Source organism: Bubalus kerabau, chromosome 6 (genome assembly GCF_029407905.1).
Source record: "Bubalus kerabau isolate K-KA32 ecotype Philippines breed swamp buffalo chromosome 6, PCC_UOA_SB_1v2, whole genome shotgun sequence".
Classification (NCBI taxonomy): Eukaryota; Metazoa; Chordata; class Mammalia; order Artiodactyla; family Bovidae; genus Bubalus; species Bubalus kerabau.
This window is the reverse complement of record NC_073629.1, coordinates 47,235,044-47,255,895: the sequence shown is the minus strand read 5'-3', so window position 1 is coordinate 47,255,895 and position 20,852 is coordinate 47,235,044. Positions and strand designations below refer to the sequence as shown.

General features: G+C 39.1%; 1 protein-coding gene and 1 long non-coding RNA gene across 3 annotated transcripts in view; one reads left to right on the top strand and one right to left on the bottom strand.

Moving 5' to 3' along the window:
- The window catches only part of LOC129655087 (uncharacterized), a 71,903-nt gene that overhangs the window by 19,467 nt on the left and 31,584 nt on the right, over positions 1-20,852 (top strand). The gene's annotated exons all lie outside the window — the stretch shown is intronic.
- The window catches only part of DPYD (dihydropyrimidine dehydrogenase), a 957,062-nt gene continuing 953,830 nt past the window's right edge, over positions 17,621-20,852 (bottom strand). The window contains exon 23 of the mRNA XM_055585018.1: positions 17,621-19,073. Coding sequence (XP_055440993.1) covers positions 18,903-19,073 — 171 coding nt within the window. The 3' untranslated portion in view covers positions 17,621-18,902. The remainder of the gene's footprint in view (positions 19,074-20,852) is intronic.

Below are 20,852 nucleotides of genomic sequence, written 5' to 3'. Positions count from 1 at the left end.
GGAAGACACTTGTAGGTATGTAGGAGGCATGGAGGCGATGGGAGGGGTGATGGGGCTGGTTTGTCCACATGGAGAGCCCTGCTGGAAGGGGCAGCTGTTTATAGATTTAGCTCAGGGGCCAGCAAATCTTTCCTGGAAAGTGCCAATTTCAGCCATACTCTCTCTGTCAAAACTGCTGCTGCTAAGTCGCTTCAGTTGTGTCCGACTCTGTGCGACCCCATAGATGGCAGCCCACCAGGCTCCCCCGTCCCTGGGATTCTCCAGGCAAGAACACTGGAGTGGGTTGCCATTTCCTTCTCCAATGCATGAAAGTGAAAAGTGAAAGTGAAGTTGCTCAGTCATGTCCAACTCTTAGCGACCCCATGGACTGCAGCCCACCAAGCTCCTCCATCCATAGGATTTTCCAGGCAAGAGTACTGGAGTGGGGTGCCATTGCCTTCTCTGCTGTCATAACTAGTGATTATGAAACTCTGTTGCCACTCTGCTATGCAACTTGTTACCCATGAAAGCAACTATAGACTGTTCAGTTAGCGAATGAATGTGGCTTTGCTCCAATAAAACTTTATTTATAAACGTAATCTGCCTTGGTGTGGCCGCTGAGGTATGACAACCTCTGCTCTAGAACTGATAGTTGTTGGATCCGAGTTTTCAAAAAGATACAAAAATCAGGTTCATGATATGAAATATGTTGATTTCAAGAGGTTGACTCAGTAAGACTTTTAATGCCATCTGATATGAGCAAAGTTGTTTCTATGGCTCCATTGTGGCCAATTTGCATACTTGGTATGATTTGACATAGGCTTGAGGATAAACAGGATTTGATAGCTGAACTGGAGAGAAGAAAAGCCTTCTAATAAAAAAGAATAGTATGAGAAGAATTATCCAGAAACTGAAGGTGCCCATGATGATACTTGCCATGAGACCTTGGATGAATGACTTCACCTCCCAGGCTTGGATTTCCCAATTCTGCCTAATAAGAATTAAATTAGTTATTATTTGTAAAAGTGCTAAGACAACCCCTGGCACCGAGGAATCATCAAATAGCTATTGAGTTAATAATAATAAAAAGAGATGTTAAGGGAACTTAAAGATTACAAATTAGATGTTTAGGCCAGCTAACTAGTATGAATGAGTACATAAATTTTCCCTCATTGTCCATTTCCCATTGATATGTGTGTTTTATTATTTGTAGTGGTAGAGATTAGTGAATTCCACGCAGGCAGATAACTTCCATTTGGTCAAAAGTCAAACTCCACTCCTGACTGGTCACTCAATCTGCAAACATGTCTCTTGGTCCCAAAGGGACCAAGATATACTATATATACCAAATAGGAAGAAAAAGAGAGAAGGAACATTGAAGGAAGTTTAGTATATGCTAATTGTTCCAATAGGTATCAGAGTTCATACCAAAATCCTATAAAGTATGACAGTCTTCTCATTCTCTGAGTCCAGTAGCCTGCTGCTGCTAAGTGGCAGTGGCATAAACCCAAATCCAATCTAATGTCAATGCCTGTGTCCTTCTTTTGTAGCTATGGTTTTCAAAAGGTATCTTGTGGAACTCTAGAGTTTAGGAGAGTGACCATAAGTCACTGTGAGCAGAGATCTTGTCTGTCTTTACGCTGAAACCACCAAGGCCTAGAACATGCAATGTGTGTGTTTGTGTGTGTGTGTATGTGCTCAATTGTGTCTCATTGCAACCCCAAGGACTGTAGCCCTCAAGGTTCTTCTGTCCATGGGATTTCCCAGGCAAGAATACTGCAGTGGGTTGCCAATTTCTACTTCAGGGGATCTTGATCTAGGAATCAAGCTCTCACCTCTTGAGTCTCCTGCATCAGCAGGTGAATTCTTTGCCACTAGTGCCACCTGGGAAGCATAGAACATACACTGTGTGTGTGTGTGCGTGTTAAATTGCTTCAGTCATGTCTGACTCTTTGCAACCCTATGGACTGTAGCCCACTAGGCTCCTCTAACCATGGGATTCTCCAGGCAAGAATACTGGAGTGGGTTGCCATGCCTCTTACAGGAAATCTTCCCGACCCAAGGATCAAACCTGTGTCTCCTGCAGCTCCTGCATTGGCAGGCAGATTCTTTACCACTGGGGAAGCCCCAGCACATGCACTAAGTATTGGCTTAAAAAAATGAATAAATACATAAAGGAAGGGAGGAGGGCATGAGCGCTTTTATTCTTGGCCTGTTTCAACCAGAGAAATTCAACTTGCATCAGTTTTATCCATTTGGAAGCCCCTGTAGTGCATGTCACTGCCTCCCCTCAAAAGCACATCATCTTGCCTGTAACACTGGCAACAAAACTCAGTGAATGTTTAAGCATCATTGCTACATTACTGGATAGCGTGTCTCTTCTAAGCCTGAGCTGAGATTAAAATCACCTGGCAAATAGAAGCCCTTGAGCCTATGCTTCAGGAGCCCCATATTACCAATCAGCATTTCTAGGACTGGCCCAGCCCAATTCCCTGGGCCCTCTTTCTAAAGGTGTATCCAATCATGCCATGTGTTCTGTGCAATGTGGGAATGGCTGTTGGGAGGAAGAGAATTTTTTTCCAATGACCTGAACATTTGCACTAAAGGATTTGCAGGCATGTGTCTGAGGTCACTGACAGATACAAACAGGGAGAGAGAGAGAGTACAGAGAGAAAGGCTTAGGCTGGGAATGCAGTTTCCATTTGAACTTTTGCCCCAGACACCATAAATATCAGGACAACTCACTGGATCCCTTTAACAGAAGGTAATATAAGGAGTGAGGGCAACTTTTATTCTTTTTACCTAAAAGTAGAGCTGATGTCCCCTGGAGAAGGGCATGGAAACCTACTCCAGTATTCTTTCCCAGAGAATTCCATGGACAGCGGAGCCTGGCGGGCTAAGTCCATGGAGTCACAGAGTTGGACATGACTGAAGAGACTTAACATGCACACACACAGAGTTGATACCATACTAAGAGGACTGAGAGCTTTGCTAACAAGAGGATGTCATGCAGTGGAAACTCAGATGAGCAGAATCCAGGTTCAGACTGAGGGGACCCTGGTGTCTCCAGGCACATGGCTGGCGTGCAGGAGCATGCAGGAGCACATGGTCCCATGGAGACAGATGCTAATCCTTTTGCTATTGTAGGAAGTTGAGAATGGGGTGTACTCTTAGAAAAGGGCTGTCATAGGTAGGCTTGTGGGCTTCCCCAGTGTCTCAGCAGTAAAGAATCCCCCTGCAGTGAAGGAGACGCGGAGGTGCAGGTTCAACCCCTGGGTTGGGAAGATCCCCTGGAGGAGGAAATGGCAACCCACTCCAGTAATTTTACCTGGGGAATCCCATGGACAGGGGAGGCTGGTGGGTTACAATCCATGGGGTCACGTAAGAGTCAGATATGACTGAGCGACTGAGCAACAATAATAATAGGTAGGTTTGCAAGTGAAGGCTGGCTGTTAACATTTATTTCATAATGTTATATGACCTCATTGGTCCACACAGTGACCTAGTGAGGCCTGAAGACATTCAAATCAGGTGAACATTCACACAAGCGCTGTTTGATTAGCCCAGTGCTGACAGTTCAGCGTGTGTCCCCATTGGAGACAGCCTCACTAAAATCCAGCCCTTCTTGCAATAGTTCTCTTTAAGTACCCTTTGTAATTCTTTGGATGAGGGTTTTCTAAAAACCTATTCTATTAGGGAGCCCCAAATCTGTAATTTCCTTCTAATGAGTCCTGTTAATTTTGTGACAGCCTTCTCCAATATCAACACCACACTCCTTCAGTCTGTAGGGGGGCTTCATAATGAGATGGATCCAGGGGGACAGAGAGCTGCCAGATACATTAAAGAAGCCAGTGTCCCTGACTAAGGAAGGACTTATTAATGATTTTAGTCCCAAAGGGAGAAATACACAGAAATTCCTCAGAAAGAAAGAAATGGTGATGGTGAAATCAAAGCAACCCAGATGGCCTATAAACAGGCTAATTATGTGGAAGACCCAGAAGCGACTCTGAAGTTTCTTCCCCAGCTACCTTTGGCGTCTGCCAGGTAGCCAGATGCTGGCAAGGCAAACACATCTTCCACAGGTCATCAGCAAAGTAGTGCCAAACATTAAAGCAAATGACAACCCCCTAGGATCCTTCTTATGTAACACGGAGTATTTTAGATCTTTATGGATAAAATTCTAGAGGGTTTAGAAACCACCATATTATTCAATGAATAAAAATTATTATACAGATTGTTTTTGTTACTAGAAAAGCATAATTATGAAATGTTGCATATATGTATCTGTTCATACCCATAACCACAATGTCAGATTAAGGAAAAATGGTACTAGCACATTGTCAGTTTATTATAACTGAGAGAGAAATGGCAACATTTTGATGAATAATGTCATTTAATGTCAGAGTTTTCTTTACCATCTTCAAAGTATCAAGTCCAAAGCTTGGGGCAGACTCTGAAATAAGAGACTGGGATTGTAAAGCTCTGCTCAATCTCTTGGCCTTGACCAGACCAACACCCTGACAGATATCCGAAAGCAAGGAGTGCAGGCCTTTCTCCCTAATTGAGTTTGGTGATTTCAGCAATGTCTGCAGAGAAGCCAGGCGCCTGACTCAGGATGAAGAAGGAGACAGAGGGTGGGAAAAGGAAGTGTGCGGGGTTCGTATTTTAAATGAATGGATCGATTTAACCATAGGCATAATGATGTCATTAAAGGCATCTTGGTGATTACAAACTGATGTTCCCATGAGGTGGAAAGATTAGTGCCCCCCATCCCCAAATCCAGATATTATTCAGGTGTCATTTTAAATTATACTTCATAGGAAGAGAGAACCAGGGCTTAGTCTAGAAACTTAGAAGGAATTTCTAGCCGACCTTTGCACTTTTCTGGGCTCACATATTGTTATGTAATTTTCTGATATACGTATCAGTTTCCATCATCTTACTGTGAGTTCCCCGAAGGGAGGAACCATGTCATTTAATTCAAAATCTTATTCTGGGAGGTGAAAGAATGATATCATCAACAAATAAAGCTGGGACAAATGAAGAGCCATGTGCAACAGAATGAAGCTGGACTCCTACTAGTTTCTTAGACATTATACCAGAAGTATAAGCAGCAAAATAAAGTAGATAAATCAGATATTGTCAAAATTTTAAAAACTTTATGATTCAGAAAACACTATCAAGAAAGTGAAAAGACAACATATAGGATGAAAAGAATTTTTCCAAATTTTATATATGATCAGGGACTTGTATCTAGAATACACAAAGAACTCTATAACTTAATATATTAATAAAAAAAAAAGCAACCTAAGAGTCTCTTGGACAAAAAAGAGATCAAACCACTCAATCTTAAAGGAAATCAACCCTGAATATTCATTGGAAGGAATGATACTGAAGCTGAAGCGCCAATACTTTGGCCACCTGATGCGAAGAGCTGACTCTTTAGAAAGACCCTGACGTTGGGAAAGATTGAAGACATGAGGAGATGGGAGCAACAGAGGATAACATGGCTAGATGGCATCACAGACTCAATGGAGTTGGGTTTAAGCAAACTTTGGGAGATAGTGAAGGGCAGGGAAGCCTGGTATGCTGCAGTCCATGAGATTGAAAAGAGTCAGATATGACTTAGCGACTCAACAACCAAAGCAGAGATAGTAATACACACATGAAACAATGTTTAACATCATCAGCTATCAGGAAAATGCAAATCAATACACAAGGAGATACCGTTTCACTTTTCTAGGTGACTATAATCAAAAGGACAGATAATAACTAGTGTTGGTGAGGCTGTGGAGATATCAGACTTTCATGCATTCTTGGTGTGAATGTGAAATGGCACAGCCACTTCGGAAAGAAACCCAGTAGATCCCTGGAAGCTCAAACATAGTTACCGCATGACCCACCAATTCCACTCCTAGGAATTGTTCCTACGCATGCACCCAAGATAAATGAAAACATGTCTACACTAAAACTTGGACATGAATACTTATAGCAGCTTTATTAATAATGGCCCAAAATGAAAGCAAGGCAAATGTACATCAACTGATAATGGGTAAATAAAACATTGGTGTATCATGGAATATGTAGTCACAAAAAGAAATAAACTACACACTACAAGATGGGTGGGACTTGATAAGGTTTTGCAAAGTGAAAGAAACCAGTCATAAAGAATCAAATATTATGTGATTACATTTACGAGATGTCTGGAATAGGGAAATCCATAGACAGAAAGTAGATTGATGTTCGCTTGGGGTCAGGGCAGAGGGGAATGGGGAGTGACTGCTAGTGGGTATGGGATTTCTTTTGGGGGTGATAAAATTCGTAATGGTGATGGTTGCACCACTCTGTGAATATACTGAAAGCTAGTGAATTGTATACTTAAAATGGCTGAATTTTTGTGTTATGTGAATTACATCTCAGTAAAGCTGTTAAACAATCTATTATGTCCCTGGCTTACAATATGCCAGACCCTCAACCTGGTCATGGGAATGCAGATATGCATATGGCAATTTCTAGCAACTTAATGCACTCATGTTTGCATGCATGCTAAGTCACTTCAGTTGCATCCGACTCTGTGTGACTCTATGGACTAGGAGCCTAGCCCACCAGGCTTCTCTGTTTATGGGATTCTCCAGGCAAGAATACGGAGTGGGTTGTCATTTCCTTCTCCAGAGGACCTTCCAGACCAGGGATTGAACCTGTGTTTCTTAAGTCTCCTGCATTGGCAGGCAGTTCTTTACCCCAGAGCCATCTGGGAAGCCCAATGCACTCTTAGGCACATGCATAATGAGCAAAGATATTACCAGGAGGAAATAATTAACTCTCATCTCTGGGCATGCCCTTGGGAAGAGGGCTTAACTTCTTGAGTTAGTTTTTGAAAAAAAAAAAAAAGAAATTTACTCTTAGTATGATCTGATGAAGAACAATATATAAAGAGGAAACAGCACTTGCTAAAGTATTGGGGTTTATATATATATATCTTGGTATAACGTTCACTTTTAAAAATTCTATGCTAAAAAAGGAAAAGATAAAGAAGTTTTGAAAGCATTTTATTGGGCGATTGCTCTAGCATTGTTGAGAGGTAGGAGGATGTTGTGTGTTCATTCTCTGTCACATCTGACTCTTTGCAACCCCATGGACTGTCCACAGGATTCTCCAGGCAACAATACTGGAGTGGGTTGCTATTTCCTCCTCCAGGGATCTTCTTGACCCATAGATTGAACCCAGGTCTCATTGCTTTGCAGGCAGCTTCTTTACCATTTGAGCCACCAGGGTACTTAATGATCTCAGCTTGTTTTCCCTTCTGTTTACAACTGAGAAAACAGGCTAAGATCATTAAGTGCCATCCACAAGAAGGCACATCTAGGAGGCGGAGCCAGGATTCAAGCACAAGGAGTTTGATTCCAGAATCTGCATTCTAAATCGGTACACCACATCACCGGTCCACAAGATTCTGTTCACCTGGCATAAATTTGCTGTGAAGAAATCTTAGTCTTCCCCAGACTGACTTAAAGATGCCTTTATATTATTTCCATAGTAGCATGATCAACATTTTATTAGAAGAAAATTACTGTGTATTTCTAGTTTTTTCCCTTTACACAGTGGCTGATATCTACTGGTTATTAATAAATACATGTTGTTCCCAACTCTATTGCTAAATATATCTTCAATCCATCCCTTCCTCCCTAACCACACTATTGCTGCCTTATCAGTTCAAGTTCTCAAAATTTCTTGAGTGGCTGCAACAGTACTGTAATTAAACTGTGCTGCCATACCCATTGTCATACCTCGTGGTTTGAAATACTCCTAGTCAGCCTTTGTCTGTGCAACCAAAAAATACTCCTCGAGTCTCCCTGTTGATAAAACTGATCTGAAAGTTAAATGTATGTACCTTTGGATCCAATTATTCCATAATTTGGGCAGCCCTGACACCTGAAATTCTTTAATAACAGTTATTTGATAAATGTGGAGGAGCTGTCTCTGCTATTTAATGCATGGTGATGAAGAGTGTTGATTTGTAAACACTTCTTAGCTGAGTGTTGGAGAAGGGCATGGCAAACCACTCCAGTATTCATGCCTGAAGAATCCCATGGACAGAGGAGCCTGGTGGGTTGCAGTCCATGGGATCACGCAGAGTTGGACATGACATGACTCAGCATGCACACGTTTGGCTGAGTGTAAAAGTGGTTGACACGATACTAATATGCAAAAGATGTTTTTTTTTTACTGTTGTTGTATCAAACAAGCCATCTAAAATTTTCAACCGCCTGACAAATTCCATATGGATCTGTTTATAGTAATGAACATCTTCTCTAAGGAAGGTATTTTCTAAATTCTCTGAAACTGACAGTCAGTCAGTCATTAAAATGTCACTTAAGATGCAGAAAGTAATAAACTTATTTTCCTAAATAAACAAATCCTTTACAATGCATAAAGATTAAGAAAACTTTGTTTCTCATTTTGCCTCAGCATGAAACCTGTGGGCTAGATTTTATTAACTCCTCAATTACACAATCTGGTTAGGGGCCTGGCAGCTTCAGAATTTTCTATTTACTACAGTTGTTAGATAGCATCACTGACTCAATGGACATGGATCTGAGCAAACTCCGGGAGATAGTGACGTACAGGGAAGCCTAGTGGTCTGCAGTCCATGGCATCACAGAGTCGGACACTACTTAGTAGCTGAACAACAATTCTTTCAGATTTTTCCTATCTAGTGGAGTTGTACTTTATACTTTAGCTTTCAATACCTTGATGACCAATGGAGTTGAACACATTTTCATACATTTTGTTAATTGATAGAATATCCTTTTTTTGTGTGGCCTCTATCATGGCTTTTGCCCATTTTCTCTATTGGTAGTCTGTTTTCCTTAATGACTTGTAGGAGTTTTAAGTTTCGTACATGAGTCCTTTGTCAGCTATATGTATTGCAAATACATTTTCTCACTCTCTGACTTACCTGTTCGTTCTCTTAGTGGTCTTCTAATGAAAAGAAATTCCCAATTTTTAAGAATTAAAAATAAATTTTATTTTTGGCCATGCCTCATGGGTTGTGGGAACATGGTTACCCAACCAGGAACTGATCCTAGGCCCTAGGCAGTGAAAGCATGGAGTCCTAACCACTGAACCACTAGGGATTCCCAGAAACTCCTAATTTTAATGTTGTCATTATCAACTTTTTCTTTCATGATTAGGAATTTTGTTTCCTGCTTATTAAACATTGACCACCATATATCCATAAAATGGCTAATACCCATGCCCCAATAGAAAATGTTAACAAGGGTGAAGAGGAGTCTGATTCCTGCTGGTGAAGTGTGAATGGCTATAATCATTTTGGAAACTATGTGAGAAAACAAATAATAGTAAACACACATAATTCCTATGATTAAGCAGTCCCATTCATGGTTATTTCTCAAATGAAATGCATCCATATATGGACCAAGATGAATCTTCATGGAAACATTATTTGTAATAGTTAGAAAGACTACCAATGACATATACTTTCTTCAATAACAATATAGATATGAAATTATGACTTATGCACTGGAATACTACACAGCAATAAAAATCATCAAATTACCATTACATCCAATAGCATATATGACTCTCCAAAGGCTAATATCGTGTGAAAGACATCAGTCATTAAAAAATATATATATATATATTATATATATATACATGTATATATAGTGGCAGACTTCTGTGGTGGTCCAGTGGTTAAGGTTTCACTATGGGGGGTACAGGTTTGATTCCTAGTTGGGGAACTAAGATTCTGCTTGTAGCGACATGTGGCAAAAAACAAAACATATTGTGTGGTTCCATTTATATAAAGTTCAAACAAAGGTAAACGAGCATGATGTTAGAGGTCATGGCAATGGTTACTTTGGTGGAAAATAAGAAGGCCCAAGGAGGATTTCAGAGATGTAGGGAGATTTTTGACTTGCATGGGGATTAAATGAATATGGTTCTCTTTGTGCAATAAGCTGAAACTTACAACTTGTGAAATTTTCTGCATGTGTTACATTTTAATAAAAGAAGTTTATAAAAAATAAAATTAGCACATAAAACAAAAATCATATTAAAATTCTTTTTGGAAATATTTGTCTCTACATTTTATTCTCTCATCTTCTACATATATCAGTGTAATTTGCTATTTCTTGGGCACAGATCAATGTTTAGTTTTTAATTCTAAGATCATGTGAGTTTCTACTTTAGATTTTTTTTTTATCTTAGGTACTAGATTCTAAAAACACAGAAATAGTATGGGCCTTAAAAATCACTTTTAAATCCCTTGATAAAGAGCTGAAGTAGAGCAGTGAGAATAGAAGTAGATACAGAAACAATTCTTATTTCAGACAGAAATAGTATGGACCTTAAAAATCACTTTTAAATCCCTTGAGAAAGAGCTGAAGTAGAGCAATGAGAATAGAAGTAGATACAGAAACAATTCTTATTTCAGAAGCAGAATTGATAAAAATTGGCAAAGGATGGGAGGAATAAAGTGGGACAGATTGTAGCTGATTTTTATTTTTTGGTCCAGCCATTCAACCAAATTTGGTAACAGTAGAGGCATAGAAGACAGAGCCCACAGAAGGCTCCCGATCCTTGCAGAATATATGTCTCTTATTGCTCCTATAACAAATGACCACAAATTAAGTTACTTAAAGCAACACGAATATTTATTATCTCACAGTTCTGGAGGTCAGAGTCCAAAAAGTATCTCCATAGGTTAAAAACTAGGGATGGGCTGAGCTTCCTGCCTTTCTAGATTCTCTAGAGGCAAGTCCATTTTATTGCTTTTTCCAGCCTCTAGAGGTGCTTTCTTTTCTTGCCTTGTGACCCTGCTTCCACCTTCAAAGCCTTAAGTGACCAGTTGAGTATTTCTCCATTGCATCACTCTGACATTCTTTCTCTTCTGCCTCCTTCTTCCACTTATTGAGGATTCTTGTGATTGCATTCAGCTCACCCAGATGGTCTAGGATAATCTTCCTATTTTAAGGTCAGTAGATTAACAACATTAATTCTATCCAGTACTTATTTTCTCCTCTTGCTGTGTGTTAGTGTTAGTTGCTCAGTCATGTCATGTAGCATGATAGTCGCTCACTCACTTGCCATGTAGCATGATAACTTCATGGGATCCAGACATTAGGACATAAGCTGTTTGGGGAGGGGACATTATTTTGCCTACCACACAACATGATATTATTTGTTGTGATACAACCAAGATGATGTGAACTTTGGGCTCCAAGGGTCATATGTGGAACCTGACAATAAAGCCACATAAGCAGAATGGAGAGATGAAGGGAATCTAAGTTCTGTCAATGCCATTATTTGAAACTCCGCATCCAACAAACACTACCTCTGTGTTTTTAGATGTGTAAGCCAATAACATTCTTTACCTAAAATAGTTTGAATTGGGTCTTCTGTCACTTAAAATTAAGCTTCCTGACTGATATGGGGCAGGAAGGAAATGAAAAGTTTATTGTTATTTTAATGGGCAATCTTGACTGACTAGAAGAGGAGAAAATCTTCAAAAACTGCCAGCTGTATATGAATTTGAATTCATTAATGATAGTGGAATAGAGAAGGCAGGGACCCAGAAGCCTCTTGATGTTTACAGAACACAACATATGGAAAAGCGGTACATAAATTCTGTAAATAAATAACTGTACAGATACATTAATTAAGATAACTCAGTACTGTAGAATTTATCAGTGACAAAATGGCTTGGCTTCTTCAATGGCATGGCAGTTTAAATGTGTATTAGAAGAATAGTAAATATGAGGACAATAATAAATAATATCACAGTTAATAAATGCTGTAGATCAGTTAATGAAAGGCAAATATACTTAGAGGGACAACTAGCCATGCAAGTTTCCAAGCTAAATGGGACTACTCACTTTAAAAATGTCATTTGTAATTTAAAAAATTTAAGCAGAAAATTTGTATTACTTGATAAAAGAGGGAAAGAGGTACCATATTAATTAATGTTATCATATTAATTAATAAAAGAGTTAGACTACATGAATCTCCCAGGATCATTAAAGATCTCATCCAAATTCTTACTCTGCATGCATTTTGCTGAATTCTGTGCATCTGTGGATAAAAGGGGAAGTTACCGCTCTGGGTGGATAATAGTGTGTCTAATGGCTTTCCTGTTAATGAATTAACTTCATAGGACAGAAGTAGACCAGATCCTGCCAGGTAATAAGCTCATTTCTAAGGACTGTATCTTAACCCTTTCAGACTATGGTTATTACACAATTTCTTCAAGTCATTAAAAGGCACCTTAAGACCACAAAAAGTGAATAAAACATCTGCAAATATTCATATTGTAAAAAAATAGATAATACCCACTTAGCAAAATGATCTGGAAGAGAAAGCATCATCTGAAATTTAAGTCAGCTGAGCTTCATTTCTAAATATGATAATTGGATAATTATATATACATATATATGCCAAAGAATGTTCAACTACCACACAATTGCACTCATCTCACACACTAGCAAAGTAATGCTCAAAATTCTCCAAGCCAGGCTTCAACAGTATGTGAACCATGAACTTCTAGATGTTCAAGCTGGATTTAGAAAAGGCAGAGGAACCAGAGATCAAGTAGCCAACATCTGTTGGATCATAGAAAAAGCAATAGAGTTCCAGAAAAAATCTACTTTTGCTTTATTGACTATGCCAAAGCCTTTCACTGTGTGGATCACAACAAACTGTAGAAAATTCTGAAAGAGATGGGAATAGCAAACCACCTGACCTGCCTCCTGAGAAATCTGTATGCAGGTCAAGAAGCAACAGTTAGAACTGGACATGGAAAAACAGACTGGTTCCAAATAGGGAAAGGAGTACGTCAAGGCTGTATATTGTCACCCTGCTTATTTAACTTCTATGCAGAGTACATCATGTGAAATGCTAGGCTGGATGAAGCACCAGGTGGAATCAAGACTGCCAGGAGAAATATCAATAACCTCAGATATGCAGATGACACCACCCTTATGGCAGAAAGTGAAGAGGAACTGAAGGGCCTCTTGATGAAAGTGAAAGAGGAGAGTGAAAAAGTTGGCTTAAAGCTCAACATTCAGAAAACTAAAATTATGGCATCTGGTCCCATAATTTCATGGCAAATAGATGGGGAAACAATAGAAACAGTGAGACTTATTTACTTGAGATCCAAAATCACTGCAGATGGTGACAGCAGCCATGAAATTAAAAGACACTTGCTCCTTGAAAGAAATGATCAACCTAGACAGCAGAGACATTACTTTACCAACCAAGGTCTGTCTAGTCAAAGCTATAGTTTTTCCAGTAGTCATGTATGGATGTGAGAGTTGGACTATAAAGAAAGCTGCGTGCTGAAGAATTGATGCTTTTGAACTGTGATGTTGAAGACTCTTGAGAGTTCCTTGGACTGCAAGGAGATCCAACCAGTCCATCCTAAAGGAAATCAGTCCTGACTATTCATTGGAAGTATTGATGCTGAAACTCCAATACTTTGGCCACCTGATGCAAAGCACTGACTCATTGGAAAGACCCTCATCCTGGGAAAGGTTGAAGGCAGGAGGAGAAGGGGACAACAGACGACAAGATGGTTGGATGGCACCACTGACTCGATGGACATGAGTTTGAGTAGGCTCTGGAAGTTGGCGATGGACAGGGAAGACTGGCATGCTGCAGTCCATGGGGTCACAGAGTCAGAAAATGACTGAGTGACTGAACCGACTGAACTGATATATGTTAAGTTTCATCACTGGGTTCTTTCATTTTTATTAGTCATCTTACTCTCTTTTTAAGAGAATCTTGATTTTCCAACTGCTTGGAATGTCTTTTTCCCGATTGCTAAGATGATGAATGAATGTTTAGAAGGTCATTCCACCAATTAATACTAAGACAGTCTGACTTTGAATCTAACAAATGTAGATTTTTGCTAGTAGCCTTTTATCTCTTTGAAGTGTATTTGAAATTTCTATGTTCATAAACATAAATTTCTATGTTCAACACAAATGATATCTAATGTATTAAATGCAAAGCTATCATCTTCTTATTACAGATGAGGAAATTGAGGTTCAGTGGTATAGTTAAAGTATCCAAGTTCATGCATTTGGCATGCAGCAGGTATAGGTTCTAATAACGTGTGTGATGGACATGAGTTTGAGTGAACTCCGGGAGTTGGTGATGGACAAGGAGGCCTGGAGTGCTGTACTTCATGGGGTCGCAAAGAGTCAGACACGACTGAGCGACTGAACTGAACTGAACGTGTGTGAGATGAAAAATGTTTTTCATACTCGTAGGAAGATTTGAGAGGTGCGAATGAAGATGGGGAACAAGGACCATAGGCTGTGTAGTGAGAGAAGCTCAGTATTGGATTTAAATATGGACTTTGCCCTCTTCAATGTATGGTCTTAGGTAAATTTCATTAACTCTTTGAGCCTTGGTTTTTCATCTATGAAATGGGGCTAATAACCTCTAGTCTGATTAGATTACTATATGCTTAAATGATACATTTTAGTTACATTTCAATTTTGGTTTGTTGCTATTGTTTGGTTGATAGAGTTTTGAAACAATGGTAAAAGAACTTCTTCTGCATTAAATGTGTGGCATATAAAGAATTGTTTAGTCTACTTTCTACTTTTGCATTCCAATTTCCTATGATGAAAAGAACATCTTTTTTCGGTGTTAGTTCTAGCAGGTTTTGTAGGACTTCATAGAACTGATCAGCTTCTTTGGCATTAGTGTTTAGGGCATAGACTTGGATTCCTGTGATGTTGAATGGTTTGCCTTGGAAACACATTTTGGATTCTTTTGTTGACTATGAGGGCTACTCCACTTCTTCTAAGGGATTCTTGCCCACAGTAGTAAATATAATGATCATCTGAATTAAATTCACCCATTCTCATCCATGTCCATTTTAGTTCACTGATTCCTACCATGTCAAAGGTCAATCTTGCCATCTCCTGCTTGACTATGTCCAATTTACCTTGATTCATGGACCTAACATTACAGGTTCCTATGCAATATTTTTCTTTACAGCATTGGAATTTACTTTAACCACTAGATACATCCACAACTGAGCACTGCTTCCGATTAGGTCTAGCCACTTCATTCTTTCTGGAGCTATTCGTAATTGCTCTCTGCTCTTCCCTGTAGCATATTGGACACCTTCTGAACTAGGGGGCTCATCTTCCAGTGTCATATCTTTTTGCTTTTTCATGCTGTTCTTTGGATTCTCTAGGCAAGAATATTAGCATGAGTTGCCATTTCCTTCTCCATTTCCTCCTCACATTTTGTCAGAATTCTTCACTATGACCCATCCATCGGGGTGGCTCTACATGGCATGGCTCCCACTCCAGTACTCTTGCCTGGAAAATCCCATGGATGGAGGAGCCTGGTAGGCTGCAGTCCATGGGGTCGCTGAGAGTCGGACACGACTGAGCGACTTCACTTTCACTTTTCACTTTCCTGCATTGGAGAAGGAAATGGCAACCCAGTCCAGTGTTCTTGCCTGGAGAATCCCAGGGACGGGGGAGCCTGGTGGGCTGCCAGACGTCTCTGGGGTCGCACAGAATCGGACACGACTGAAGCGACTTAGCAGCAGCAGTAGCAGTCACCATGATAAAGCTGTGATCCATGAAGGGGATGTAAACAATATTTACAGGTGACTTTTTTGTTAATGTACAAGTCAACAAGAATTTTTAAGTTATTTTATTGCAATGCTGCTAAGTCACTTCAGTCGTGTCTGACTCTGTGCGACCCCATAGACGGCAGCCCAGCAGGCTCCCTCGTCCCTGGGATTCTCCAGGCAAGAACACTGGAGTGGGTTGCCATTTCCTTCTCCAATGCATGAAAGTGAAAAGTGAAGGTGAAGTTGCTTGGTTGTGTCCAACTCTTAGCGACCCCATGGACTGCAGCCTACCAGGCTCCTCTGTTCATGGGATTTTCCAGGCAAGAGTACTGGAGTGGGGTGCCATTGATGATAGGCTCTCAAATGAATAATATAAGACAGACCTCTGATGTATCCTCAGACAACATTAAGAAGATCTTAGTAACTGAGTGTCATTTTATTATTGAAATTATGTATAGATTATAAAGTATAAACTGATTATATGAGCTCTAGTATAAACATATTTTTAGGTGAACAGATGTTAAAAATTTGATGAACTCATTATTGACAAGGGAACCAGTAAGATTTACAACTTGTTCTAGTATAAACATTTCAATTTCAAAATAACAACACATAAGAGAAGAGACAGAAGATGATTTGTATTCAAAACATATCTTTATTTTCTAAATTGTTTCATTATAGGATGCTTTTAGGTAAGTAAAAATAATTGCTTATTCAGTGAGTTGTTTAATTAACCTGTATTATTATTATTTTTTTATCCTCACAATAACCTTGGGAATTAGAAACTGTTTTAATGCCAGTTTTAAAGATTAGACAGTTGAAGTTGGTTGTCTGAGGTAACAAGCAATTAAGTGACAGGCAGATATCAAACTCCAGAGACTGTAGTTATCTTCCAACTTTGGCTAAAGCTCAATTATGTAAGGGACATATGTTTGGAATAGTAGTGGAGGGGTCTTAGCAGGAGAGTATTGTATTCCATTTTAATGGTGGTGGTTTAGTCGCCAAGTCATTTCTGACTCTTGCGACCCCATGGACTGTGCCCTGCCAGGCTCCTCTGTACATGAGGTTCTCGAGGCAAGAACGCTGGAGTGGGTTGCCATTTCCTTCTCCAGGGGGTCTTCCCAACCGAGGGATCGAACCCAGGTCTCCCGCGTTGCATGCAGATTCTTTACCAGCTGAGCCACAAGGAAAGCCCAAGAATACTGGAGTGGGTAGCCGATCCCTTTTCCAGTGGATTTTCTTGACCCAGGAATCGAAACTGGATCTCCTGCATTGCAGACAGATTCTATACCAACTAAGCTACAATGAGACCGCATTTAATTTAACACATGAAAGGATCTGGAGGTTTTTATAATGGTGGAGAAATATGATGGGACAATCATGTTGGCCAGTAATGTAGCATAACACCCGAAAAAGTGAGCAGGGATGTCAGCACGGATATCAGATGACCTGTTAGGAAGTTATTACAAGAGCTGGACAATACATGTTAGAGGAATGAACTATGGCAGTTTCTACAATTTAAAGCTGGGGAAAGCCTTGGGGAATGTTTTAGGAGTAAAATTGTTGGACATGGTAAAGGACTGGATGAAAACAGGGAAGAAAAAAAGTGGAGAAGTAACTATTTTGACTTTTGAAATTGAGTTTGAAATGCTTAAATACAGCAAGTGGTCAGATACATGGATAGAAGTCCAACTTGGAGGTATAGAAGTTAGCATCATCTGTACAGAAGGGGTGATCAATCAGCATGGAGGAGTGGGAAGAAGTCTCAAGGACATCTTCATTAGATCTGAACTGGTTGGTGATGGACAGGGAGGCCTGGTGTGCTGCAATTCATGGGGTCGCAAAGAGTCGGACATGACTGAGTGACTGAACTGAACTGAACTTTATTATATGTATATATGAATGGAATTATATGTATATGTGAATGGAATTTACAACAGAGTTAACCCCAAACTACTCTACCTCAGAATCTAAATGGTTGACATGAGATTGTATTTGCAGAAAAGATAGCAAATGACCATGTTGTTTAAAATGCTTTATAAAATTTTATTTAATATTATTTGATCATACAGATTTTGTGGTAAATGTGCATTTCTAAAAGTGCATAATCAAACATTTATTTTTCTCTTGATCTTGCATTTGTCATAGAAAGGTGCTATGGATGATTACATGAAGATTTACTACTTATGGATTCATATTAAAATATGCCACAAAGAAGAGATAAACAAGTTTATAAGATGCTATTTGCTGATTTTAAAAATAGAGGAATATAAAAATATTATTTGGCAGTAACAGAAAATACCATTTCTTTTTTAATTACTCTTGAAATTCAACATGAACACTAAAGTAAAGAGTTGGTAAAGTGGTATCACCCATATAATATATATTACCCATACTGTATTTCTCATTCTTGAATAATGAAGCACATGACCCCACTTCTGTATAATCTGTGCTGTGTTCAAACATTAATTGCTGGGATCATGAAAGTGACTATATTAGAAGCAGATAGAACTGATCTGTGCTTAGCAGAAGAGTGGCTTTAACCAGAGTTCCATCCTAATGTCTTACTTTGTTAGGAACATAGTTTAAATATTTAAACAGGAATGTCATGTTGATTCATTGGTAGCATTTGGACACCCATCTCAGGCCTGAGTGGTGAATAGCATAGCTTGATACAAATGGTTACTGAACACTCTCGCCTTCAGTATCCAGTTATTTCAGTGAAGAGAACTTAACTAAAGTTTCCCAAACCTTCATTGGCTTTCTTTTGCTACCACAGTAAATAATTATTTGACTTCATCTGAGCTTTATGGAGCTAATTACTTTTGCTTATAAACAGAGTTAAAATTAAATGTAATTTTTAATTATAAAATGTTTCCTTGGAAACATTTGTTGTAAGTTAAATTGTACTTTGTTCTAAAATACTTAATTTCCCTTACAATTAGAAATCAAAGACAGAACTCAGCATAGGGCAATTTGAAAAGTGTAGCATTAATTGCTACAAAAAAGTTAATTTTTTCATAATGGACAACTGATGGTGAACATCCAATTAACTGCTCCATAGTAATATTGAACAATTCTGCTCAGAAAAGAATTATTCTATTTTATGACCATTAATTGAATGATCACTGGAAGCAGACATTTTTAAAATTTAGAAATTTCTTTAGAAATAATCTTTTTTTTACATTTAGAAATTATATGTTTGAATTTAGAAAAAGCTGAGCATAATGATCACTATTGAAAAGATCAGCATAAGTAGGTGACCTCGAAGTTCACTGTAACTGTTTCACAAATCACCTTAACACACAGGATTCACAGCCAAGGGCAAGCCTCTCTTTGGTTCATAAGGTGTTGTCCTGGAAACCATTTTGATGCAGTCGATAATAGGGCAGACGGAGAGACACAGGGTACAGCCTGTACAAGTGTCAGTAACGGTGGGCAGGTGGGTTTCAGGATCAAACTGGATAGCCTGCAAACAGAAATAAAGAGTCTTGCTGTCACTGCCCACAAAGGGCAAGAACGCCCCTATTTTAGCATCAACGTTTTTCTCCACTGCAGGAGAGCTGCACTTGGAGACAGCTACGCCCAGACTGTGGTGCAGCTATAGCAACAGTTGAGCTGCTAGAGAAGAGGGGGGAGAAAAAGACAGGAAAAAAAAAATCCTTTTAAATTAGAAACACGATGTTTAAAATTCCTTAGAGGTATTTTTCTTTCTTTGTGTGAGGAAAATATTTCATAACATAGTAACTCTCTAGTTTCCTGCGTTGTGAGCAGAGTGTGGGTCCTGCCGGTCTGACCATGACCTGGTGGGTCAGCTACCTGAGGCGGGCAGGGCGCTTCCACACCTTGTCCTTTTCACACTCCTGGTTCTCGACAGTGGAGAATGTCACTGTCAGATGAGGCAATGAATGCACTTGTTTGGGTTTCATATTATGGCTATAGTGCTTACAGAAAGGCAATAGAAAAAAAAAAATTTGCTTAAGAGCCAGCTTTCAGGTTTGAGGGTTTCCAAGCTGATTCTAGGCACTCTTCCACCACCAAGGGGAAAAGCACTGAAAGACGGGAGCCTGGACATCTGGCTTCTGGTCCTGGCCCGGCACTCTTCTGCTTGGAGGACCAGGATAAAGCTTTCAGTTCTCAAACCTCTCAGGATTTTGAGAAACTCAATAATTTATTCCTGTCTCCCTCCTTCTCTCTCATCTTTCCTTCCTTTTAACATGATTTAATTTATAATATGGTGTAGCAATTGAACAACAACAATCTGTAACATGCAATGAAAATACCTAGTGTGAAATTTACAATTGAGATTTTCATTTAAAGTCATGATAACTATTTGCCTGTTAAAGAGATATTTCAACAATGGAAACAACAGACAAGAATTTCCATCTAGGAAACACTTCAGGGCAGCTACACGGGGGCAGAGAGGGCTTGAGGACTTGTCGAGAAGTCTCTCTCGTAGAACAAGTCAATGTTTTTACTCAGACCGCGTGCTAATTTGGAGGGATGAGTGAGGGGGCTGAGAAAAATTACGAGGGTCAGTAAGCCCCCACCTTGCCCCAGATACTCCTGGAGGTCAGGTCTGCAAATCTTACATTTTCAAATAATTACTGAGTTCTGATTTTTTTTCCTGTGTCATATACAACATGTTATAAAATCCAATTAAAGTATTTGTTATGTTTATGAATTTCCATCCCTCAAATAAGGTTCCTTGCAACTTAATTTTTTTTCTCTTTTATGAACATAACAAATTAGAATGGTCTCATTAGAGTAAATTATGTCAGAGTGCTTAATATTTTTAAAAAATTCTGAGCTTTAAGGAAACAACCATATATCTGAACAAGTACTGTAGCTATGACAAACCATTAAGAAATGTGGTCTAACCAAATTGCTGCCATGTTTTGTAAAACAACATCTCAGATGACTGTTTAAATGGATAAAAGCTATTCTCTTCCTTATGTACTCTATTATAAATAGAAATTCAAGAAAAAACTGATGAAAATAAAATAATACTTACATCTTAGAAATCTTACACTTTGAAATTTTGCAAACATGTAAAACTTCACATTTATTTGAAGATTTTGATTTTCTATTTTTTATCTTTGAGAGACAGAAGAGCCAAAGGAAGGCTTTTAAAAATCTTTTTGAATGCATAACTGCAATCTCCCCCCTCACTAATAAGATTATTTTTGTTGAAGTTTTGCCAAGGCTACAATTCCAAGGTGGGAGTCATAACCTCTAAGATTTAAGA